Genomic DNA, 27695 nt, shown 5'->3' on the forward strand with positions numbered 1-27695 from the left:
AGTTTCCAGAGTATAAACTTGTATGCAATCGTTATTACCATCAGAAAACCATTGCTTGATCAGGGTGTGTTGGGCCGGAATACGCCGCCAATCTCTGCCAGTCCAGGCCTCCGCTCAAGTTTGCCACAGCAACTCTGGCAGTAGTGACAGCAGCAGTTCTCTGAAATAGTCAAAACTCTCAGTGTCAAGGACATTTTTACAAAAAGATGTTTTAGAAAAGAAAAGGCATTCTAGATTTCTTTTAGAAACCACTAAAGCACACTCCAAACCATGAACCTAGGCAGCTTAACGATTCCACCATCAAACAGATACTCCTCACCATATAACTAAATAAATGTCCTATAGCCCCAAAACACCTGCTCACTTTTCCTTTGGGAACTTTTCTCTACTTTGTTCATTTGTAATCATAAAACATGGTATGACACGAGTTTCCAATCAGCCATAAACAACATGTGGAATTTTACTTCACGAGTGTCAAATAAATCCAAGCCTCAGGGATCTCTGTGTCTGCCTGAAACCCCTTCATCTTCACTTTTGCCTGTTCTCCCAACTCATAGGATTCTTATACCGCAAAGCTACAATGTCAGGTAAACATCTTTTTCCTCACCGAGACTCCCTAGCGTGAGTACAGAATGTAAAAAGGTTCTGCGGAGCTCAAGTTATAAAGATGCAGATGTTCTAAATGGAAAAACAAAGCATCTCAACATATACAAAAACCTCCTGGCAAGATGGACAAGGGCCTGTGCATAAAATAGTTGTTGATTTTATGAAGGCTACTATTGTACTTTATATCATAATATTTGACAGCATGGGCTTTGTAGCGATACACCTGTGTCCCAATCCCAACTCTGCCACTTACTAGCTGCATCTCCTCCAGCAGGTGGAGATCAATTCACTTCTCTGCACTCTAGACTCTTCATCTGTAACCTGGGCTTAGCAAGATTTACATCATTAGAGCTGCTGTGGATTACATGAGTTTATAGAGAGAGAGTATTAGCATGAGGTCTAAACATAGTAAGTTCTCAAGAAATATTAGCTACTGCTGCAATTATTATTACTGTCATCACATAGCCTCTCTGAGCATTTGTATCACAGGGACTGCCTCAGAGGTTGTTGTGAGAAATAAATGAGTGCCTGAGACAGCACTCGGATGAAGGGGTTGATCCAGTGCTGCATCCCAGGCTTTTAATGAAAGACTGTTGTTGTAACTTTTTGAATCGTCGTGAGGAGGAAAGTACAAGATGATCCCTTAAAGCATCCTCTATGAAAGTACCCTCGATGCAGATCAAACCAGGTAGAATTTTTCAAGGGCCCTGAGCACAGTATACCCTGGATATATTAGTGGGTTTTTCCTAGTTCCTGATGCTCCCTCCCAGGATGGTTATCTTTGATGGCTCTTTGACAGTCTTCTCTTTGCCCAAAACCAGCCAACATTGTTGAGTACTTTCTGTGTTCCAAGAATTATCTCAAAGTTTTAAAAGCTTACTCTCAATTTCTATGTGTATAATGTCATGGAATGGTAGCAAATAGTTTATGGCTACACCAGGAATAGCATTACTCTAGACCAAAAAATGAATAATGTTGAGTGGAGAGATTTCAAACTGGCACCCTGGTTCCGGTTATGTTCCTTCCTGTCCAGACCCCTTCCTGCTCTCCAAATCTTACTGCCTCCACCAAGCCAATGCCAGTCAGGATCCTGTTGTGCAATCAAATTAAACTCCCCAAGATAGTCTCAGATCCTGAAAGGTGCTTGAAGCTAATGAAATTGCTTATAAACGTTGGTGCGTATGTATTTTTTAGCGAGTAGACCCTTAGTATTCATCAGGTGTCCAAAAGAGTATGGCTTAAAAATAGGTAAGATAAACTAACTCTTCAACATTATTTTATTACTTGGAAACTCTAGTTAAAAGTTTCAACATGCAACCACCCATGCTTCCTAGAAAACACACACCTGAGGGGGACTGTCAGTTTTATAAAGCTTTCCTGCTGTGATAACAGGGCTGTTTCCATGGTGTTTCAAAGCACCATTGTTCTGGGTTAAAAAAAAAGAGACTAAGTTTATCTATCAAAGTCATGGATAACAAACAGGAGGTTAACTCCCTTCAAGAAATAAAAAAATAGAAATAATCTGTGAAAAATGAAGGGCACCACATTTCTGGGCTTCCACAACATCAAAGTGGGGAACACTTCAACATAACGGAAGTATTCCCCACTTTGATGTTGTGGAAGCCCAGAAATGAGCATGAGTGTCTGGCTTAAAAGGGAAAGATGAAAAGTTTTAGCGAGGTGGTATAGTCTGGGTAGAGAAAAGGTGAGGCATCCTACGAGCATTGGCTCTTATAAGAGGGGAAAGGAAATATCCAGGTGGAACCAGAGGCCCATAAAGAGCAGGCATAATGAGATGCCAGGAGGATGAGGTTACTGTCCCAACATAGAGGAGCACTACAGATCTCTTATAAGAGGGATTCTACTCTAGGGCCCAGACTGTGGTCTCCACATAACATTTCACATGGAAAGGAACCAGGATTCTTTTCAAATTAGTTGATTCCAGATTTGGGTCAGGAGCCTGGGCATCTTATCTTGCCAGAAAAGACTAGTGGAATCATATTCAAAGATGACTAGAGGCAACTTAAATTGCCTTCCACTAGCCAAAGATGGGATAATTTGAACATTAAAGATAATGACTGTAATTGACTGAAATACGTGAAATCGATTTTTAAAAACTTTATATTCCAAAAGAAACTCACTTAACTCTCACAATTACTTTATGAGGCAGGTACTATTTGAGTAGATAAAATGCCCCACCCTCAGCCCCAAACATATCCATGTCCAAGTCTCCAGAATTTGTGAATATGAGCCTCTGAGCAGATGACTTCCTCCAGCTGAAGTAGGAATAGATGCAGCAAAAGGGGAAGTCAGAGATTCCACATGTGAGAGGATTTGAAACATCGCTAGTTTGAATGTGAAAGGGGCAACATGACAAGGAACACTGGCACCCTTAAGGAGCTGAGAGAGGCTCCTGCTGACGGCCAGCAAGGAACGGGACTGCAAGCCTATAACCTTAAGTACCTGGATTCAGCCAACTTGGAGTTTGGAGCTGATTCATCCCCAAGACTTCTAGAAGGGAACTCATCCCTGCCAACCCCTGAGTTCAGCTTTCTGCGACTCTAAGTAGAGAACCCAGTTGAAGCACACCATATTCAAACTTCTGATCTACAGAGCTAGGAGATAATAAATGGGTGTTGTTTTAAACTGCTAAGTTTGTGGTAATCTGTTCTGTTAAAAATAGGAAATGTTGATGTAAGAAATGCCCAAACCTGTAGAGAATTTTTATGAGTTTATTTGGACCAAAGTGATGACATGCCAGGGAGCAAGATTTCAAATGTTCCAGAGAATGCAGTTTTGCAGCTTATTTTATAAATTAGAATCAAAGGAGAAGACATAAAGAAGATGCATGAAATTACGGGTGGTAGAGTAAGAAGATGAGAGAGAGCATAGGGGGAAATCTCTAGGATTGGTTAAAAGGCAAAATGGATTAACACGTACTTCTTTTACATTGGCCAGTACAGGATAATTAATAATTAACATTTACACTACATAAAGATGGGCACAAGATAATGAGTGATTCTATGGTCTTGTGCTCTGATACTGGTGGTTGTGCTTCAAAGGGTAGGAAAAGAAAACTGCTCTGACATTTCAAAGGTATGTTATTCTAGATGCATCAGAACAATGGATAGAGCTCACTTAAGGGAAATGTTGATCTTTGCCAAGAAAGCTATAAGCCTGGAACTGACTGCTCGCTATGAAAATACCATCCTGTGTGATTACTTTTGGTCACTGAGCTGTCAGGTTTATTGCCTAGCCCATTTTTTGTTCACAAAAATAATCCCCTTTAAACATCCCCATTTTACAGTGAAGGAAATTGAGGCAAAACAAAGTTAAGTAACTTGAATAGATCAAGGTTCAGACACAGGCAGTTGGATTTAGAGCTTGCTCTCTCAGCCACTGCACTGTGCTGCCTCTCAAAGGCGAGATTAAATGCTAAGGCATGAAGAGCAACTCACCTGGCCCTACTAGTTATGAGGGGGACAATTTTTTAGATGGCTGCCTGAGGAATATGGCACCACCTATGGCCATTAGAATGTCTTATAGCCAGCCATACTTGCTGGGAAGAGAGCAAAATACCCCACCCTCCTCATAGCCCTCACTTCAACCCACTGAACTTATGGGCCACAAAAACACACATTACCAAGGATAAGAAATTACGAATTTTAACAATTTTCCTCAAGCATCTGCCAGACCAGTCTGAGCTATTGCATCTTCATAGCATATTTAAACAAATCTAGAACATGACTCTTCCGAAGGATCAATGGATGGAAATACATAGGAATGTAAAACACTTGATATTTGCATAGTAAGACTTAACAAGCCTCACTCTTAAGTTTCACTTTCTTGTCACCCAGGAAGTAGTTAAATCAAGTGTTGTTATACTCGTTTATCCAGTGAGAAACTGAGGCACAGACTAGTTAGGTGGCTGCTAGAGGTGTATACAGGTAAAAAGATAGAAACCCATTTCTTCTTTCTGAAAATCAGATACCATCTCAGAAACTTGCTCCTACCTACCTATACATACAAAATATACAATTTAATTCATTAGGGGAAGCATTTTGTGTAGTGGAAGGAGCACTGACCCTGAATCAGGTGACTCAAGTTCAAGTCAGCACTTCACCAGTTGCTGTCTGAGTTACTAAAGAAGATAACTCCATCTCTGTGAGACTCAATTTCTTCTGTATAATAGGGATGAGACCTTCCATGCCTTATGGGTTGTTATAAGAATAAAATGTTATGAGAAAGTCCTTGAGATCTGTGATGTGTTGGACACATTCGGGTTTTATTTTTGCAGTCTCATTTTCAACCTAAAATTGAAATAATATACCTTATAACTATAAAATATTATGTGTGTGGCTTTTATTGTTATTCATGAAAGACAGCAGAGATAGTCATGCCCAAATAATAATCTAAAAATTACATTGATTTGATTCAGGGACTCATGATGTGTGCTTTTGTGATTTTAATATACTTTTCTTATTCAAGTCCTGCTTTGATTTATAAAGATATGAAAATCAGCTTGTATTTATATGCTCCATGGCCAAACCTGAGATTAAAAATCTCTTTCAGGTAATCTTCAAAATTCTTAAGCCCCACAAAGGCAGTCAATTCAGATAGGCCACAAAGGCTTTCTGCCAAAGAGTCTGTATTCAGTGGGGCCAGGAGGTCTGTAACTTGTATTCGTAAAGTTAGCATTTCCCTCCACAATCATGAGGATTCCATTCCTCTTTTGTCTCCAAGTCATGTGTTAAGAATTCCTTACCAAGCCTCCTTTCTTTAAAAGCAGACTCTACCTTGAAGATTTGGACTTTGTCTTATCCTTTCTCTCCACCTTGCACCTGCTTGAAAGGTGAGAGTGGTGGAGAGGGTAGAAACAAACCACTTTCACTAAAGCTTCTCCATGATTCCTTAGCTCAAGGGACTCTCGAGGGACACTACCCTCATCAAGGGTTTTCTTTGATCTCCTTTAGCGTCATCTCACTTTTAGCAGGTTAAAATGGCAGTAGCCCCAAACTTCCTTGTATATTTAGGTTATAAAACTGCTAAAACAAGTTCAATGTATAGAGAAAAATAAGGCAGCAAGGCAACTCTAATATTAAAAAAAAATAATGACAAAATTTCACTATGTAATAAATCTGTGCCTGACAACTTACGAGTAAATCAGTTTTTGAAAATAGATTCCAATTTTAAAGGCAATGGCAAACTTTCTATTTAAAATAATCCCATGATTGATGTTCCTGAAATGAGAATGGTCATGTCAGTTATGTATTTTGTAAATTAGGATTTCTGTATAGCAAGGTACATAACATTTGCACACATATTTTTCCACATGTATATTATCTACATTTAGAATTAATATGTGTATAATTTAAGTGCACATGGAAATGGTATGATGGAATGAATTCAGAATTTGTTTCCATAAGACCTAGGTTTGAGTCTGGCCTTGCTATTGCAACTTTGGGCACATCCCTTAATTTCTCTGATTCTGACAACACTGGTAAACTAGAGATAATAAAGTTTAAGAAGCAAATATATAAAGTATAAAACAAGCACAAACTGACGTGATTTTTCTAGTTACGTATTCAAAAACAAAACTTATAAGCTTGGGGAGAATACAAGGGGCATCATCCTCAAAATCACGACTATGGAATGTTTTAACTATGGTTTTGAAATGCCAACAGAGGCAGAACAGAATTTCAGTAATTTAGGACTTAATTGGTTTTAATAAAAGACAGAGGTCTTTCCCTGCAACTCTCCCCTGGACACTTCCCGCCATGAGCCTTTGTAAAGCCAGGCTTGGCATCTACCCAGACTAGTTTAGAAGAGCCTGCAAAACCCAAAGTGTTTATGGTGGGCAGCATTGAAACTAACTCTGAAGAAACTTCCTACATTCAGGTTTTCTCCTGCTTTGATTCCATTGTACTTCGTTAGGCCTTTCAATTACGATTTTGCACACAACATCTTTGAGAGTTACTTTGCTTTGTTTGTTAGTTCAGGAGCTCACAAATGGCCCCAACTGTGGGAAATAAAAAGCAAATGAGGAGAAGGAAGTCTTTTACAGAGAAACACTTGTTCTGACTATAGATTAGGCTTAGGACAAAACAAGCAGAAAGAGGCAAGCTTTTCAAGAGCACATCAACTTTGAAACTTCATGAAGGTCAGGGCAGCCTAACTGGCTGGAACGGCTTTTTTAGCCCATTAATATAACTATTCTGTGAACACAAATATTTTAGCATCTTGACTAAGTTAACTTGAACTTTTAAAAGGAATTGACAATCAAAGAATCTAGTAGACTTTCCAAATACAGTGGAGATTAAAAAAAAAAAAAATGCCCCAAACTGTACAGGCACACTTCTCAACCCTTTTTCTTCCTTAAACTGCAGGCAAAGCTTTTTTCCCATGTCAGGCTCACTCCCATGGGTAAGTTGTGCTGGCACAGAGGTCATAGCATTATCTTTTTTCTCTCACTCAAAAAAGCACATCAGTACCAAAGGGAGAGATAGTTTAGCTATTTATAAGAATAACCGTGGTCTGACTAAATTTATTTCAAAAAGTAAATAATTTTCTATAATGAAGCCAAATGTCTGTATATAATTTAATAGAGAATTACTAAAGACTTTCCTATTAGGAATAAAACAAGAATATCACTATTTCCATTATTATTTAACATTGTGTTGTAAGCATTAGCCAATGCAATTAGATAGATTAATTTGCGTTACAGAAATTTTAAAGAAAAAAGTAAAACGTTATCTTTTTGCGTATAGAATAATTATGTACCTGAAAAACTCAAAAGAGTGAATGGAAAAACTACTGCAAATGATTGGAAAATTTAGTAAAGTAACAAGCTATAAATTTAACTTACAAAAATCAATAGCCTATATATGTAGCCAAAAAAAAAAAAAAAGTGAAAGATGTAATGGAAAGAAGACCTCACTGACATAAACTTTAAAAAGTGTTCAAAAGCTATTTGAGGAAAATTAAAACACCCCTGAAAAACAAAACAGTAGATTTGAACAAATAAAAATAGACAAACTGTTTTTTTGATAGGAAAACTCCATCATGAAGAAATCAGTTCTCCCTTAGTTAACCTATACTTTTAGCATAATCCCAATTTAAAATGTTACCAAGTTTCATCAGCTGCTATACAGGTTGATTATAAAGTTCATTTGGAAGAAGAGCCAGGAAAACCCTGAAAAAGAGACGGCCTACTTTTTCCAAACAATTAAAATATACTATAAGACCATAATTAAAACATTTTGATATTAATGCATAAAAGACTTGATAAACCGATAAAACAAAGTAGAAAAGCCAGAAATATTCCATTTGCATATATAAATTTAGTTTACAATAAAAGTTGCTGCTTAAATCAGTGCAGAAGTGATGATCTAAAAAATGGCATTGAAATAAATGGAGAGCCATGTGGAAAAACTAAAACTGGGTGCATTCCTCACATAATATACCAGAAAAAATTCCAAATGGATTAGAGACGGAAATATAAGTAAAGGAAACATATAAATGCTATTTATAAAAAATGAATGTGTTCACCTATAACCTGGAAATGTAGAGAATATTCTAAACTAGGACTTAACATCCAGAAACAACATGGAAAAGACTGAAGTATTCAATTACATAAACATAAAAATAAAAACTTTGCATGGAAAAAAATCACCATGAGCAAAATAAATGTAAATGGCAAAATTGAAAACATTTGTAATTTATATCATCATATTTCTAAAAATAAATGAAAGAGCCATTTCACCCACAGAAGAATGATCTGATATAGTTTTAACAGAAAAAGAAATGCAAATGGCTCTTAAATGTATAAAAAGATGCTCAATCTCACTTATAATAAGAGAAAGGCAAATTAAAACTACACTGAGATGCCATTTCAATCCATCACTTTGGCCAAAATTTCAATAGTTTTACTACATATATACTCTGTTGGCAAGGCTGTAGGAAAACAGTCATTCTTATATGTTGCTATGGGAATGCGAAAATGATAAAACTTTTGGGTGCGGGAGTGTGGACATACCTAACAAACTATAAGCACTTCTTTGATCCAGCAATCCCAATACTAGCGACCCAAATATATGTTAGCAAAAATGAGACATAGGCACAAATCTTTTCATTACACACTATTTCTAAGAGGAAAAATAAGAAACATTTTAAATGAATATCAACAAAGGACTAATTAACTGTGATACATCTACCCATTGGAAGAATATTTCTATACTGCTGTGGACTGATCTTCAGGATATAATGCAGTTACACTATTGATATTTTGGGTCAGATAGTTCTTTTTTCAGAGGACTCTCCTGTGCATTGTAGGATGTTTAGCAGGATCCCTCCCCTATCCCACTAGATTCTAGGAACACCGTCCCACTCAGTTGAGACAATCAAAAATGCCTTCAGAAATTCCAAAATGCCCCTGGGGGAATAAGGTCATCACTAATGGAAAACCACTGATATAATGTTAAATGAAATAGCGCATTGGAGAACAGTGTATACAATATGTTTATATTAACAAAATAGATGGATAAAACATAACATTAATTTTTAAAAACTGATTACCTGTAGGAGGATCAAATAAAGTGAAAGGGAAAGATATAGAAGCTAAACTTCTTTGACTGTACCTTTTTTGTAAATTTGACTTTGGTACTTTTAAATATAATATTAAACAAAATTAAATGTTAAAAAAACAAGACTAAAATTTGAAAGTAAATAGAAGCAAATGAACTTACATGTATATTCAGTTGGTAAGACATCTCCACAGATAAGAGCTATTCTAAGTGACTTTAATATACTAATTTGACTGTATATGCCTAAGGATAAATCCTAAGGACAAAAAGAACTGCAAAATAATATTAAATTATTTTGAATGACCATACTCATAATGTAATTATAATAACAATGCTGGTGTTATTATTCTGAGACTTTTGCGTGTGTGTTTCGGATAAAGCAATGAATAGTTATGATGATGTCACTAAGCATGAGAAATTTTAGCATGGGAGAAAGGAGATACAGATGTAAAAAGAATGAGATTAAGTAAAAACCTTGACTGCCTAATTTTAAATTGGAAGTATCAATATAAATTCATGAAATACTCATTAAAAACAAAAAAAACTTTGCTGACTCTGTCCACTACTGGAAAAAAGCTAGATGCAGTAGCAAATCTAGCAGCAATGAGCATTCCTAGCACCAGATCATGATCCCTAAAATGTCATTTCTAACTAAAAAGAAACTAACACTTTCTGGAGAAATGGGTAATTCAAGACTAGGTCCGAAAATGTACAAGACCACCCCAGAAAATTTACCAATAGCAATTATTGGAAAGCAAGGAAGCTATCAAAGACTATACTAGGACTGTGTCAAAAGATTACAAGAGCCAACTTGAAGAGGCTCTCACTGGCCAAAGAAGGACCATTTGCGCATCAATAAATATCGTGACTACAATGGACAGAAACATATCAGATGTGATTGAATTCATGAGGTCACAACAATGCTTGAAAAAAAATACCTCACTGTTCACTTTGGGAGGAGCTTGAGAACCAACTCATTATTTCGAAATGATAGATAGAGGAAAATAATTATTTATCCTGCTGTTCTTATAGGAAGAGTAACCAAGTGATTGTAACAAATTTCTTTTTAGAATTATTCTAGTTAATAAGTGAGAAAGAAATCGTAGAATTAAAATATTACCTTTTTGCATTCTTAATGAATTAATGTTATCTATTTATGATCATCAATGGCTGCTAATCTCTCATAACAAGAGAGAACCAAGTATTACATACCTCCACCTGGAAATATGCTGTATCACCCATGAAGGATTTTTATCAAAAAAGAAAAAGGAGGAGAAGAGGGAGGAAATTAAATATGAATCTTATCAAGGCTCCTACATCAAACTACCAATTAATAAGAAATACAGGGGACAGAGGGACATGTAGAACAAAACCACAGGGGTCCAATGAATGAAATTCAGGCTGTGGGAACTAAAGATAAAATGGCTCAGTTTGTTCAGTGCCAACAATAACAACATAAAGATTGCAAGGAAATAGAGGGAGATCAAGGAAGAACCTATAAATTGAAAGATAATTAAAAGATATATCAACCAAATGCAATGTTCAGACCTTATTGGCATAATCTGATTTTAAAAAAAAACTATGAAAAAATATACATATGTATACAAACATACATAACACATTACAAAAACAATTACACGAAGACGAACACCAACTAAATATTTATTGATGATGTTTTCTCTGTTTTGATGCAATAATGGTACTTTTGCGTGTGTGTGTTTATTTGAAGAGTCCCTATCTTTTAGAGATACATACTGAAATTATATGATGATGGGGATTTGCTTCAAAATAATATGGGGCAGCAGGTGGTGATGAGTGGGCATATAGATGAAACAAGATTAGCTATGAATTGATCATCGTCAAAGCTGAGTGATGAATACATGAAGGTTCATTAAGCTATTACTTTGTATCTACCGGAGACATTTTATACCAAAATGCTATATGAAAAAACAAGCTCAGCTATCATTAGTCATGTTCTTTGCTTAATACCTTCCACCTGAAGGAGAGCCACAGTGTGTGGACACTGCTGTTGAAAAACTGACAGCTCTGAGAATGCCACCCTGTGTTCACTACCCCTTTCCTCAGCCTCTTCTTTGTTACTCTTCCCATTCTGTCACTGCCTCTACATTAAGTCCACTATAAGGATCACATGACAACAACTTAAGGTAATAGGAACTGAACACACTGAAGTCACTTTATAATCTCTTACATTGTGCCTCAAATAATTCCGTGACATTATCACCCCCCCGGGGCCATCTCGGCTGTTCAATTAATACCTAGGGTATTGATCTGCTCGGAGTTTACGTTCCTGCTAATGTGAACTGCAGGTTTATTGTCAACCTCTGATTACAAAGACTTTTCCTGCAAGCTCTTCCTACATATTGAGATAGCTGCTAGAAGCTAGAAGGGAACAAAAAAGCCGGGGGCCTCTTACTAGCAATGAGTGAACCGGCATTAGTCATCACTCTTGTCTCCTTTTAACTGTAGGTATTTATCAAAGTGCTAGATAATAATGATAATGGTCCAGAATTCTCTCAGCCGAATTATGATGTGACAATTTCCGAGGATGTGCTCCCAGATACAGAGATATTGCAGATTGAAGCCACGGATAGAGACGAGAAGCACAAGCTGAGCTACACTGTCCACAGCAGCATCGACTCCGTCAGCATGAGAAAATTCCGGATTGACCCCAGCACTGGCGTGCTCTACACGGCCGAGAGGCTGGACCATGAGGCCCAGGACAAGCACATTCTCAATATAATGGTAGGACCAAACTGCTTAATTCGCATTCCTAGCCGAATCACTAACCATTCGAGGCATATACCTTAGTCTTCAGAGGTATAGGGCCCTTAAATTTTGTAAGTAGTGGTAAATTTGGTCTTTTCACAACAGGATTGCCTTCATTTTCGCCTTTGTATTTCAGTGAGGAATCACTATTGTTAGATAGCAACTCCATATTTTTGCCAAATTGAATAATTAGATGAATTCTACAGAGAGTGGCTGCTCAGTAAATGCTGCTGACAGACTGACTTGAGAGCAGAGGAACAGGCCATGTTTCCATAAATCTCCCAGGATGTAGTCTTGGTTTGCATCCAGAGATTTTGTGGGAAAGTTTAAAAGAAGTTCCTTGAGAAATTAATCACAAGGGTAATCATTTACTCAACCTATGCGATGCCCGGTCCTTGGAAGCGTTTAGAGAACTGATTTATCATTTATTGCACTGGCATTGGACCTAATAGTAAATACTGGCACATGAAAGAGAACTCAAAACATACCAAAGCCAACAGAGAGTGTCATATCTGAATTTGGGTTCATGGGGCCCCCAAATTATATAGAAGTTGCTTTAATTTTAAAGTGGAGTTTGCCTAGTTCCCATAATTGGGATGTAGAGATTAATAAGAAACATCCTTGATTAGTTTGTGACCTAAAATCTGTCCCTCCAACAAGCCTGAACCCTGTGGGCAATTGCACTGCCTACAGAGCCTCCCCACATTCCTTAAGACCCTATAGAACAACAGAGAGTTAATCTCATGTACCGATTGGCTTTAAAATACACCAAGACACTACCAATTCCCAGGCAGCTGAAAGTAGTGTTCCGCCAAGTGCCACTCTTCCTTCCTGAACAAGAGGAAACTTAAGTGTTGTTTCCTCAGCTGTGGTTTCCAGCTGAGACTCCAGGGAGCAGAAGAGGAACTCGTAGGGACCATCGCATCCATCCCTTTGCCATCATATATTCATTCAGCGATATTTCTCCATCACCTCCTGTGTGCCAAACACTGTTCTAGGCACTAAAGATATAAAAGAGACAAAGTCCCTGCACCCTTGGACATTCCATTGAAAATACCTAGATTTCAGTAATCGCAAAATACAGAGTCCAGCTTGGTTCCTGGGTATGATAGGCCAGTCTACAGACAGGGAAATTCAGCATGCTCACTGGGTCGCTTTTGCATGTATTCTTCAGAGGCAGAAACTTTGTACAATGACTAAGTCCATTCTCACAATTCTTCCAGTCATTTCTGTTCATTCTTTTCTTAACAAACTCAAAATTCAGTTTGGTCAGCCTGTACCACCTATCATGTATGTAATTGACTGTTTCGAGCAAGCAAGTCGTTTATGTTGCCTTCCTCCAACCGAAGCCATTTTAGTCAGTGTGCTCATTTCTTCTAGGTACTATTTCTGAAAATCCCTTTCCCTTTGATGGTTCTTCTCGATATATTTTCTAATTTTTTCACATCTCTCGAGCCTAAAATTGAACAAATGGAAAGTGTACATTTGATTAGTGCTACATAAAGTTACAGCAAAATCATGTGGTTAGAGTTAAAGAATTGATTATTTGCAAGCTTTTGCCATATGCAAACCAGCGGAAACTTTCAAGTAGTCAGGCAGGTCCTTTGGGGAAGTCACAATGGGCCTCACATTTTAGAAATTAAGATTCAGTTCATCTTCTTGGTAATCAGGATTCTCTCCCAGTCCTAGGCTTTCGATGTTGGTTCTTCTTGCCCAAAATATGTGCCCACACCACCACTACCACCATTTCCCTCTTCTACTTATTTTTGTTACCTCTTCGAAGAAGCTGAATGCTAAGTGAGGTTCTCCTTACCACTCGCTCCCATCCTGGCACTTACCACTGGGCCTTATACCTGTCTATTTACTTGTTTGCATTTCCTAGTCAACTATAAGGTTCTTGAGGGCAGGGACTGTATCTAAATCACTGCTGAGCCGTCAGACTCAATCCTGGGACTTGACAAGTAATAGATGACAATAAATGTTTGTTGAATGAATGAATGACAATGCCTACATTGCATTCATTAATCCACTTTTTAGTTTTCCCTTTACAAAAGTCTTCATCCAGCAGCTGTATATACAGCTAGGGGTAATGGCTGTGTGGGAGGAGCCAGAAGAAAGTCCCTTGTTTATAATATCCAGGCATTGGTTCCAGAAACACGGACTGAGTATGGACGACAGGCCAAAGCATAATGCTGAGAAATAAAGACGATGTGGTCCCTGCTCTCAGCTTGTTCACAATCGGTGTCCTGACTTGATAATATTACCGTTTATTGAGTGCTTTCTAAGTGCCTGGGACTGGGTCAAGCACTTTGTGTGCATTATGTCATTTTGTTTACACTACAGGCATAGCCATGTGAGTTCTTTGCAACTTAAGTTTTAGACCTCCTGCTTCTTGTATTTTGCCTAAAGGTCAGAGATCAGGAGTTTCCTTATCGAAGAAACTTGGCCAGAGTCATTGTGAATGTGGAAGATGCTAATGATCACAGCCCTTATTTTACCAACCCATTGTATGAAGCATCTGTGTTTGAATCGGCTGCTCTGGGATCAGCTGTTCTGCAAGTGACGGCTCTGGACAAAGACAAAGGGGAAAATGCAGAACTCATATATACCATAGAAGCAGGTGAGAGCTGTTGCACTGATTGCAGTGTAATGCATGGCATTCGACTCTCAGTAGCATTTATCACCTTGTAAAATTCAGAGTTACTTCTGGAATGTCTCCAAATGAAGTTTTTGGCCAAGCAGCTGCCCATTTGCGTGATGACGGTGTATAAAGTTCTTGGCATTTCAATAATATGTTTTCCATCATTGACAGCAAAGAAAGAGTTTCTTTTTATTGTGTTCAATCTCAGATTTTTCCAGAATGGAGAAGAGAGAAGAAATGTGTAGTAAACTCAGTGTCATTTACTTATGGGTCAACGAGCCATGGCCTCAGACTAAAATAACCAAAGCCTTCCATCATTTGAGGACTGCCAGACAGTTCTGTGAATTGAATCTTACATGTCTTTGTTTACTTGTCAGTAGGTGGGCTGTGGGATTCAGAGATTCCTGTGCCCATAGTTGACAAAAATTTTTTTCATTGGAGGTGATCTGAGTAGCAGAGTAGTTGAGTTGGTGGTTACTAAACTGCCTGCTTAACCTGACAGATAAATAAATACAGCCTCTCGTTTTGTTAAATTTGAATTTATTTTAAAAATCTATTTTAACATCTCTAAGGCAAGACCATAGTTTACTGATGGTTCGAAGATAGACAGCTAGAAAACATTTATGACAGAAGAGATAAATGTCGACTCAAGGGATAGGACTGTGAACCTAGAAATTACAAATATCTTTTATCAACTCTATTTTCCCTTCCCCTTTTCTGACTTTTTTGAATATTCAAGCCACATATTTCCAAAATGTTCTGCAACATTATGTCTGTCATGCATCATGCCAAATGCCATCTCCTTTCATGCCAGCGCTGGAAAGGCTTCTTTCCCTTGATTTAAAATGTGGGGCGTTTTTGTGAGTGGTTGAATTAAAATATGAACACTGGAATGACAGTTTTGGACTAAAAAAGATTAGAAAAAGAAAAGCCAACACTCGTCTAAAAAAAAACCTGCATTGAATGATAATCTAAAACTATTTCCTATATTTGGCATCCACATTTTTCATGAGTCTGTGCTAAATTCTACACACAAAAAAAGAGAAGTCCTTGCTCAGGTGCCCGGAGCAAATTCACCCATTTCTTTTCTAGATTTCCATAGAATTTCCTTTCAAACTAATGCCTAACCAATATTTTTTAAAATGCTATTTTGTATCTCTGTTTACCAAATGACATTTTTATTATTTCATTGTATAATCCTTGTTCTTCTGTTCTACAAATAGTATAGGGAAACTTCTTTTAGAAAACAAATTTTTAAATAACATTACAGAAAATGTTACCTAATCCAACAACTTTTTACATTCTTTCTGTAGTTTTCCCCCAATCTTATGTATTTTTTTTCTTTTTCCCATATTCTTTCATGCATATACATTGCTTCATGTCATTGTAATCACTTAGATATAGGGTTTTATTTTTGTTTTTCTTAACATTTTCTAAGCATTTGTCTGTGTGTCTACTTGCTTTTTATATTTGTCATTAAGGCTACTACTATACTCCTCTTAAGAAGAGGAGTATATTTCTACACCAGATCATTTTTAAACCAATTTAGAGGTTCTTGACAAGTAATTTAAAAGTGATTTACCATCCAGCTGAAAAGACTGTCTTCTTTATCTTTTATCCTCCACAGACTACAGCCTGGTGCTGCACATAAAGAACTCATTTCTTTAACAGCTGACTAAAACTAGAGAGAAAAGTTTTTTTTCTTAAATCATCTTTTATAGAGAAAACTTGAATTTCCAGAAATCCACAGGAATGATTAGTATCGCGAAAAACAAACAAACAAAAAACAGCCTTTGATTGTGTATATAAAAAGCTGATGAGAATTACAAAGTACACAATAAATCTCAAGTGGTCACTGGCTCCTTCATAAACAGACCTATACTGAACCTGAACTTGTCCTACCTAGCTAAGCCAGCTTCTTCCAGATCATGGTAAGAGAGAGAGATCCCAGAGGCGTCAGCATTTTAAAGCAAATGACAAGTGGTTGTGTAAAGTGTACATTTTAAAGTTCTCTCACAAACCTTAGATAAGCAAGATTTTACTCTGTTTACTGGTAGGCCATAAATTTCCAACCCCCTGCCTGGCCTCTAAGTAACTACTGAAGCTTTTTGTTTTGGCCCAAAGGACTGAGGTGACATACAAGTGCAGAGCTTCAGGTCTCATATTTAGTTCAGGCTTTAAGTTTGGTGCCAGCAGTGTCTCATGGGTGGCTCTGAGACAGGGCAATATGGGAGAGACCAGGACTAAGAGTTGAGTCAGGATGGAAACATATTGGATCCCAAGATATATACAGATATTTAAAATCTTTTTTTTTTTTAGATCTACCTCTCAGTCATTCAACAATATTTATCAACTGCCTTCTTTGTGCCAGGTACTCTGTTGCATACTAAATAAATAACAATAAGTAATATAAGCACAGCTTTTTCCCAGTTGCCAAAGTCTACAAGAAACTGTAGATTCCAAGAAAACAAGAAGAGATTAGTTTTAAAGATTCAAGTATAGCAGGAGAGAATAAACAGGAAATGGAGTCTAAGAAAATGGAACAGTCTGTTGAAGAGAGAAAGCGTCAGAGCCCACTTTGGACCTGACATATGAGCACGACATCCTGGAGAAGTGTAACAAGCAAGTCAGCCGCCATGGGACAGCAGGGTTATGAAGTTCTACCCAAGGTTAGAAGCTGGATCCTCTTTGTCCCTGTCATATGTGTCTTGCTGGGTATGTAGAAATCTGCTGTGCGGAAGGTGAAGAAGGACTTACCTGGAAATGCTACAGCAGGATGCCATCTGCTCTTTTGCATTCAGCATTCAGGGTTGCATGTTGGTGCCACTGCTGGAAGGTGACCGTTTCTCAATATTTTTCTTCTCTGAGATTCTGTAGTGAAATGATTCCTGCCTCCTTGGACAAACTATGAATCAAATGTTGGACTCCCACTCAATTCCCACAGTGCTGTTTATTGAAAATGTGCAAGCTTGCTTATGAGATCATTGAACATCTTGTTGTTGTCAACACAAAATGGTGATGTTTAGGTGACAAAGTAAAAAATCATACTGACATCAAAGATAATATTGTTTAATATTCATATGTTGGGGCTAGAATCAAATTATTGACTGCTTTGTTAGATTTACTTTCTCTTTAAAAATAAGCATCGTATAGAAACATTTTACGTTAATATGACTTTTTCATTTTCAGACATGGAAAAGTGTATTTGATAAGTATGTAGTAAAAAGTATGTCTGCTATGTTTCAGTAGACACGCTACATAACTGCCCTCTCAATCCTGGAGTCTTTCTCAATGATAATGACATTTAAACTGTCTATATGCTTGCTGTACTACAATACTTAAAAAAGAAGAAAAATCCAGATATAATTGCATAACCAAGATTTCAAACTTGTGATTTAAAAGAATCTAGACACACAAATGTGAGTCCTGTGAGAAGTATCAGAAAGCCTGATGAAAGAAGCAAAAAGCAACTCAGTGAAAAAGATTCTGCTTCATACTGCCTACTACTTCTGAACTACATTCTTTACATTCCTCAAGTTTTGTGTTCCTCATTCTTTTCTCCTCTTTAATTTTCTTCTTCCTCAATAATTCCAGATTTCACACTGCTGCATGTTTCAGAGGCGGAGCTCTAAACTTTTTACAGTTTTATGGTTCACAGCCCTTCCCATTTCAGATATGTCAAAGTGGACACCAGTTTCTCAGTTTTATAAGGATTAAGCCTCAAGTTCTTGGTTTTGATGCTGGTTCAGATTATCAACAGTCTCCTGCTTCACCAGAAACTTCTCAAGAATTTAGCGAACAGAATGGTTATAGGTTGGCGCAACTGCCTTATAATGTTTTCTATCTACTTTTATGTTTCTGTGTTCATGTGTATGTTTTGGGTATGGGGGAGTGAAGAATAGAAGGGTAGTCAGAAAAAATCCTCACAACTCACAAAACAAACGGTGACTTGGGAAGAATTCTCCATGTCTGACCAAAACCCCCTCACCAAAGTAGTGTTTAGGGTGAAGTCAGTTTTGATAGAGTGAAACAATACCAATTCCATGTAGCAAAGCTTACCTTTAGGATAATCTGAAACCAAATGACTATGTGATAGTATTCTGAAATGATTCCTATAACCCTCTTTCTCATAACATAGAACACAGAATATGGTTTAAGTAAAAATACCTTTTCACCAGTGGTATTGGCATATGCCATCCCGAACCGTTCCTCTTCTCACAAGGCTGGGAATAAGAAAGTCCTAAACCTTCTTAGTGGAAAAGTCTCTCCTACAAACTCTTATTTCCCAGTTTTAATGTACACAGTGCTATGTGGTGGTGGTTGTTAACCTGGATTAAGAAGATAGTGATCTGAAATTCACAATTTTACCAGAAAACTCATTTCTGAGTTACTTTTGAATACTTCTAAAAGAGAAGTCTTTTGCTTTATTTCAGAATGAGATGGAATGGGTACAAATAATTGCTTTCTACTTGCCATGTTGCAGTAGCCTTTAGATGAAAAGTTAATCTTCAAAAACTGACCCAATTGCAATTAATTTCTCTGTTGATTTCTATATTATAGGGAACACTGGGAACACATTTAAAATCGAACCAATCCTGGGCATCATCACTGTTTCCAAAGAACCAGACATGACAATGATGGGTCAGTTTGTCCTGTCAGTCAAAGCCACGGATCAGGGTTCCCCATCGATGTCTGCCACTGCAATTGTGCGCATTTCTGTCACCATGTCTGATAATTCTCACCCCAAGTTCACTCATAAAGACTACCAAGCAGAAGTAAATGAAAATGTTGATATTGGAACATCAGTCATTCTAATTTCTGCCATCAGTCAATCTACCCTCATCTATGAAGTCAAAGATGGAAACTTTGATGGGATCTTCACTATAAATCCATATTCTGGAGTCATCACCACTCGGAAGGCATTGGATTACGAGCGGACTTCCACTTATCAGCTCATCGTACAGGCCACTAACATGGCAGGAATGGCTTCCAATGTCACAGTCAATATTCAAATTGTTGATGAAAATGATAACGCCCCAGTTTTTCTCTTCTCTCAATATTCGGGCAGCCTAAGTGAGGCTGCCCCAGTTAATAGCATTGTCAGAAGCTTAGATAACAGCCCACTGGTGATTCGAGCCACCGATGCTGACAGCAACCGGAATGCTCTGCTTGTGTATCAGATTGTGGAGTCCACGGCCAAGAAGTTCTTCACAGTGGACTCCAGTACAGGTGCAATCAGAACAATTGCCACTCTGGACCATGAGACTATCTCCCATTTCCATTTTCATGTGCACGTGCGAGACAGTGGTAGCCCCCAGCTGACTGCAGAGAGTCCTGTTGAAGTCAACATAGAGGTGACAGACGTGAATGATAACCCTCCTGTTTTCACTCAGGCTGTGTTTGAGACTGTCTTACTTCTACCTACCTATGTTGGAGTGGAAGTTCTGAAAGTTAGTGCCACGGATCCCGATGCCGAGGTGCCCCCTGAGCTGACATATAGCCTGATGGAAGGCAGCTTGGATCATTTTTTAATTGATGCAAACAGTGGAGTGCTCACCATAAAAAACAACAACCTCTCCAAAGATCACTATGTGCTGATAGTTAAAGTATCTGATGGAAAGTTCTACAGTACATCCATGGTCACCGTCTCAGTTAAAGAAGCCATGGACAGTGGCCTCCACTTTACACAAAGCTTTTACTCCACCTCAATCTCAGAGAACAATACTAATATAACCAAAGTTGCTGTCGTCAATGCAGTTGGAAATCGCCTTAATGAGCCCTTAAAATATAGCATCTTAAACCCAGGAAATAAGTTCAAGATAAAGTCTACCTCAGGGGTCATTCAGACCACTGGAGTCCCCTTTGACCGCGAAGAACAGGAATTATATGACCTGGTGGTGGAAGCTAGCCGTGAGATGGACCATCTGCGTGTGGCTAGGGTAGTAGTCAGAGTTAACATCGAAGACATAAATGACAATTCTCCGGTCTTTGTGGGCCTCCCTTACTATGCTGCTGTGCAAGTTGATGCTGAGCCCGGGACTCTGATTTACCAGGTGACAGCTATTGACAAAGATAAAGGTGCAAATGGAGAAGTGACCTATGTCCTACAGGATGACTATGGCCACTTCGAAATTAACCCAAATTCAGGGACTGTCATTTTAAAAGAAGCATTCAACTCTGACTTGTCCAACATTGAGTATGGAGTCACCATCCTAGCCAAAGATGGTGGAAAACCTTCTTTGTCCACATCTGTGGAACTTCCCATTACTATTGTCAACAAAGCAATGCCTGTGTTTGATAAACCCTTTTATACGGCATCCATCAACGAAGACATAAGAATGGACACCTCCATTCTAAGCATCAATGCCACCAGTCCAGAAGGCCAAGGCATCATATATATCATTATTGATGGGGATCTTTATAAACAATTTAACATTGACTTTGACACCGGGGTCCTGAAAGTCGTTAGCCCTTTGGATTATGAAATTACATCTGTTTACAAGTTGACAGTAAGAGCCAGTGATGCCCTTACTGGTGCTAGGGCTGAAGTCACCGTTGACTTGTTAGTTAATGATGTAAATGACAATCCCCCTATTTTCGACCAACCCACATACAATACAACCTTATCAGAAGCATCTCTCATTGGGACGCCAGTTTTGCAAGTTGTCTCTACTGATGCAGACTCAGAAAACAATAAAATGGTACATTATCAGATTGTCCAGGATACTTACAACAGCACAGATTATTTTCACATTGACAGTGCAAGTGGCTTAATCTTGACAGCGAGGATGCTGGACTATGAGTTAGTGCAACACTGCACTTTGAAAGTCAGAGCGACAGATAATGGCTTCCCATCACTAAGCAGTGAGGTCCTGGTTCATATCTACATCTCAGACATAAATGACAACCCTCCTGTTTTTAATCAGCTCATTTATGAGTCATATGTGAGTGAATTAGCCCCCCGGGGCCATTTTGTAACCTGTGTGCAAGCCTCTGATGCAGACAGCTCTGATTTTGACCGGTTGGAATATAACATTTTATCGGGGAATGACCGGACGAGTTTTCTGATGGACAGCAGGAGTGGCGTCATCACACTGTCCAACCACCGGAAGCAGCGGATGGAGCCTCTGTACAGTCTCAATGTGTCAGTCTCTGATGGGTTGTTCACTAGCACTGCACAGGTGCATATTAGGGTACTCGGGGCTAACCTGTATAGCCCTGCCTTTTCACAAAACACCTATGTAGCTGAGGTTAGAGAGAATGCGGCTGCCGGGACGAAGGTAATCCACGTTCGAGCCACGGATGGGGATCCAGGGACGTATGGTCAGATCAGCTATGCCATCATCAACGACTTTGCTAAAGATCGGTTTCTCATAGATAGCAATGGACAGATCATCACAACAGAAAGGCTTGACCGGGAAAACCCACTAGAAGGAGACATTAGTATTTTCTTGAGGGCCCTTGATGGTGGAGGGAGAACGACGTTCTGCACCGTAAGGGTGATTGTTGTGGATGAAAATGACAATGCTCCCCAGTTCATGACAGTAGAATACCGAGCCAGTGTCAGGGCAGATGTTGGAAGGGGCCACTTAGTCACTCAGGTTCAAGCCATAGATCCAGATGATGGAGCAAATTCAAGGACTACTTATTCCCTGTATAGTGAGGCCTCCGTCTCAGTGGCTGACCTCCTGGAAATCGATCCTGACAATGGCTGGATGGTCACGAAGGGCAATTTTAACCAGCTGAAAAACACAGTGCTGTCATTCTTTGTCAAAGCAGTAGATGGAGGCATTCCAGTAAAGCACTCCCTCATTCCTGTCTATATCCACGTCTTGCCCCCTGAAACATTTTTGCCTTCATTTACCCAGTCTCAGTATTCTTTTACTGTTTCAGAAGATACAGCCATTGGGAGCACAGTGGACACCCTGAGGATTCTGCCCAATCAGAATGTCAGGTTCAGCACAGTTAATGGGGAACGGCCAGAAAATAACAAAGGGAGTGTCTTCATCATAGAACAGGAAACAGGCATGATCAAGCTTGACAAACGCCTTGATCATGAAATCAACCCGGCCTTCCACTTTAAAGTAGCAGCCACTATACCCATGGACAAGGTAGACATTGTGTTTACTGTGGATGTAGATATCAAGGTGTTGGATTTGAATGACAACAAGCCAGTTTTTGAAACGTCAAGCTACGAGACCATCATAATGGAAGGGATGCCTGTTGGCACCAAACTCACACAGGTGAGAGCCATCGACATGGATTGGGGAGCCAATGGGCAAGTCACTTACTCCCTCCACTCAGATTCCCAGCCCGAAAAGGTAATGGAAGCATTCAACATTGACAGCAACACAGGCTGGATCAGTACCTTGAAGGACCTGGATCACGAGACAGACCCCTCATTCACCTTCTCCGTGGTGGCTTCTGACCTTGGAGAGGCCTTCTCTCTTTCTTCCACGGCTTTGGTCTCTGTCAGGGTGACAGATATAAATGACAATGCTCCAGTCTTTGCCCACGAGGTATACCAAGGGAATGTGAAAGAGAGTGACCCTCCGGGAGAGGTGGTAGCCATCCTCAGCACGTGGGACAGAGACACTTCTGACATTAATCGCCAAGTGAGCTACCATATTACAGGTCAGTCTACCACCCTTGGTTTTTGCTATGTGCTCTGCTTTCTAAAGATGGAGGGTCGCAGAGAGTGAGAGTAGGAGAGAACAAGGAAGATGAGATGAGGGATTGAGAGTGATAACTTCTCTCTGGGGAAGTGTAAAAGATCTCTGAGTAGATGCGGTTTTTCGGTTGTTGGTTGTTGCTAACTCAGCCTTAGCTTGGAGTTCATCGGTTTTCCTGTGACAGATTACCCAGATCGGTACCCAGTCCTTGTGTCACTTTTTATCATTCAACAAGAAGTCCAGCCAAGTAACTCAGTTGAAGAAATGAAAATAACAGCTCTTTTTGGTAAAGAGATAATATTAAACCATATTCCTTTTTCCTACTTTTTTGAAAAGGTAAAAAAAAAAAAAAAAAAATCAAATAGCTTGACTCCAGTAAGCTTCATTTACTAGTTTCTTTTGATGGTAAAAACTCACACATGCACACACATAATACACACTAGAGAGCCTGGTTTGACCTTTTGTTGAAAAATCCTAAGTTATAACTCTAAGCCAAAGATATTTCTTCTGACAACTCAATTTTCTTTGATCCCTTTTCTGTCTCCCCAAATAGTAAGTAGCAGTTCAATGAGAAAGCCGAGATATATGAATGAGGTCACGCGGAGGGCACAAAATATGTCACCATTGCTCCGAGGGCCTGAGGATTTCATGTCAGAGTGAAGAAAGGGTGTCTTGATCATGGGTAGCTTTCCAAGCAGGATGCTTTAAACTGCAAAGAAGAGAAGGTGGGTGGTGTGGGAGCAGTCTTCCTAAAAACTATTTTGGGGTTTTAAATCTCATATTTTGATGTTGTGACATTCAAAGGCAGAACATAAGCAAAGTGCCAAAAGATTTTAAAGAATCCATCAATACTCGTAGTCAGGTGGCTTCCCTTTAGAAAAACTACATTATTCAACGTGAAAAATGAATTAATTACAATGCCCTCAGGACACAGAATCTGCTTAAGTACATTAGTGGGAAAGTTAATTAATCACTGCAGAATAAGATCAACAGGAGAGCATATGTGTCACCACTCCGGATTGCCACGCTTCTTTTCTGGATTACTCCTCTTTCTCTTCTCCTTCTCTGTCTTTTCCTTCTCTTTCTCCTTCATGGAACTATTTTCATGACGTTTTCTGCTTAAAGCTCTTTATGCATTTTATACTTTATCTGATACCTTCCCTCTTTTATTAAAATATGTATTTCTGCAGTAAAGACGAGAGAGAGAGTGGTAAGAAAAGAAAGGTGAATGAAGTATCACTCTGATTTATTTACATTTAGTTTCAGACAAAAACTTGTTAGTCATTCTGAGTGATACTTTTCTGATTGGAAGAATTGTTAAATACTCAGCTTTAAGTATTTACATATTGTCTCTGAATTTTTAATGGATGATTTAAAGGGACCATCCCATCAACTATACCGAAGTGATGGCAACAGGGTAGCTTAAAGCTACTGTTACTATTAGCAGTGCCAACCACCAGCTGGTTTTAATGGGATTTAATTTTTGCTCTTGATGTAACACAACTTGGCTGTGCTGCCACAGATTAACAAAAGACCGTTAATCATTTTATTTAACAAAAGAACAGTGTGAGCCTACACCAAAAGCACTCAGTAGGTTAAACTCGTGCATGCTTAAACAATATTCAACTGCAACCTAATCAAATCCTAGCCAGTGATGGAAGAAACTGATCTCCCAAGGAGAACCCCAAGCCTCACCAGAGCAGGTTTCTCAACCTCGATACTGTTGACATTCTGGGTAGATAAATCTTTGTTGTAGGTGGCCCTTCTGTGCATTACAGGATGATGAGCAGCATCTCTGGCCTCTACTCAATGGGTTCCAGTAGCACCACCATCATGGACTCCTAAGGTGACATTCAAAATGTCTCCAGACATTGACAGTGTCCCCCAGAGGTTGGGGAGAGGCACAGTCACCCAAACTGAGAACCGCTGCTCTAGAAAAGAGTGTGACCCTCATCTTTTCTGCACTGTCTACCCATCATGGTCCATTTACCCATGTTTGCCCCTCACTGCTGAGGCCTCTGGACTCCGTTCTGTTCCCTCCCCCACATGCCTTATAATCGAGAGTGCAGTCTGGTCTCAAAATTCCACTACTTCCCATTCCATCCCTTCAGCAGGACCAAGAGCTTTGCCCTCTGGTCTTTTAAAGATTCATTGTAAGAAGATGAAATGGCTCCACTTTTTTAATGAAATAGCAGCCAGTATGCAGTATGTTTCCTTATTTGTTTGTTTCTTGCCAGTCTTCCTCACTGGAATGTGAGCTCCGCCAGGAGAGCAGGGATTTTGTCAGTTTTGTGCACTGCTGTGGCCCTACTGCCTGGAACAGTGCCTGGCCCAGAGCAGGCGATAAATTCTTGTTGAATGGCTAAATAAATGAAACAGTGATTATCTAACTGGATTCTGGGCTCCTTGCCAGTTGTCTGGTCCAGTCTTCCTCCTTGTTTGAAGTGACATTATTTCTCTCTTCGGGATTAGAATGTCAAGGTAGTTTTCTTCCGCCCTCTTCCTATCTTTCCAAGCCACTTTTGTCACCGTGTAATACAATGATGTGGGAAAGCAATATTGCTGGGATCACTGTCGGTGTTTCAGCATCATAAAAAGCCATTCCATTTCATCTCCTCTGCTTTTCTTCCGCTTTCACCAGCTTCGCTCTGATAAATTTGATCTAATTGCAGTGCTTATCTCTGAACCACTCTTTATATGACCCCTCGTTAGGGCTATTTGATGCTCGTGTGTCTTACTCTGACCCAAACTTTTCCCCCCAAACCCCAGTCCTTATGAGAAGAGCGTAGCTGTATGATAAAGCCTTCATTAAAAGATTCCTTAATAGAATGGACTGCCTTTCCTTGATTGCATAATCAACAGCTAATGAAATTGTCTTGGTAACAAGAGCTACCATGTATTACATCCTCTCTTGAGACAAAGTGGAAAGACAATTGTATCATCCTGAGAAGAGGACTGATTGTTCACAGTTTGAGCTTGATTGTCCTTAAGGAGAACTAAACAAGAGATCATCTCTAGCTTCTCTAAGTGCATTTTATTCTCTTGGAAAGTTATTGTTTTACTTTCTACATAAACCAAGCATGTAAATATCAGGCTTTGTTGCACAAGAATCAAAAGGAAACGAGAACCAATTTTTATTCAGTATCATAAATGATACAGTTTGAGGGACACTTGGATGACCCTACACAGGCCTCTCACTGTAGGTGTAGACCGAAGCTTTTCATAGCATGTGTTCAAAACTTTTTTCACTACAGGAGGGAACCCCCGAGGAAGGTTTGCCCTGGGCCTGGTGCAGAACGAATGGAAGGTCTACGTGAAGAGACCTCTAGATAGAGAAGAACAAGACATTTACTTCCTCAATATCACTGCCACCGATGGGCTCTTTGTGACACAGGCCATGGTGGAAGTGACTGTCAGTGATGTGAATGACAATAGCCCAGTGTGTGATCAGGTGAGATCTGTGGTGTATATATCGGATGTGTTGCTGCCTTTTACTCTGCTTCTTTAAAATTAAATCAAAACCTATTTCCCTTTTCTGCATAAGGCCAGGCTAATTCTGCTCTTATCTCCTTCATTAGTGAATGAAATATTATAAACATGGAAAGTAGCACGATCAGGTACCTAATTTTGCCCACCAAAACCACAAAAACAAAACTGTGAGTCTTTAACTTTTAAGGAATCAGAAAGGACCTTAAGACTTATTCTGTCTAAATCCCTGATTTAATAAGAGAGACATGGACCACTAAAAGCATAAATTACTTTTTTCGTATAAGTTTGCACAGCTGGTTAGTAGCAATGTTGGCAGTGAACCCAGATCTCCAGGCTCCTCATGAAGTAGTCCTTCCACCACAGTACAAAACATGACAGCCAGTGCAAGGTGCCAGTACTAGATTTCATTTTCTTTTGTACTGAAATTAAATCACTATTAATTTACCTTTTCCTCACCATGTGGACCAAGAGACAGTATCGGTGTTCTACAGCTTAGAAAAGTGTTGCAAATAGATTTTAATCTCTCATGCTAATGCCAAATGTTAGTAGTGCCTCTTTAAAGAATTGAAGGGTCCCAAGGACTCACTGGTGCTTAACAGAAAAGAGGACTGTGATCAATACGTGATGTGTGTCATGTTTCCATGGGGACAGAGATTTTTGTCTGTTTTCTTCACCATTGTACTCATAGCATCTAAGTAGCACATTGTAGGTGCTCAGTCAGTATTTGCTGAATGAGTGAGCATGGGAGGGGCAAGGCAAGAGATATACCATGTTTCATCATATATTGTAAGACGGTTCTATGGTTCAAGAAAAAATAACCAAAACTAAATTATATGAATGCATTTTTAAAGAAATCATTTATCATGCGAACTGTGGCAACTGCCCCACAAATGCTAATGATTTAAATGCCTATTTTTT

The 27695-nt window shown here is 39.0% G+C and overlaps 1 protein-coding gene across 1 annotated transcript in view; it reads left to right on the top strand.

The window, feature by feature from the left end:
- FAT3 (FAT atypical cadherin 3) overlaps positions 1 to 27695 on the top strand; it is a 635634-nt gene that overhangs the window by 527914 nt on the left and 80025 nt on the right. Inside the window, exons 8-11 of the mRNA XM_011363289.2 lie at positions 11676 to 11951; positions 14385 to 14595; positions 19177 to 23250; positions 26543 to 26739. Of these exons, the coding sequence (XP_011361591.1) occupies positions 11676 to 11951; positions 14385 to 14595; positions 19177 to 23250; positions 26543 to 26739 (4758 nt within the window). The remainder of the gene's footprint in view (positions 1 to 11675; positions 11952 to 14384; positions 14596 to 19176; positions 23251 to 26542; positions 26740 to 27695) is intronic.

This window comes from Pteropus vampyrus, unplaced genomic scaffold (assembly GCF_000151845.1).
Source record: "Pteropus vampyrus isolate Shadow unplaced genomic scaffold, Pvam_2.0 Scaffold84, whole genome shotgun sequence".
Classification (NCBI taxonomy): domain Eukaryota; kingdom Metazoa; phylum Chordata; class Mammalia; order Chiroptera; family Pteropodidae; genus Pteropus; species Pteropus vampyrus.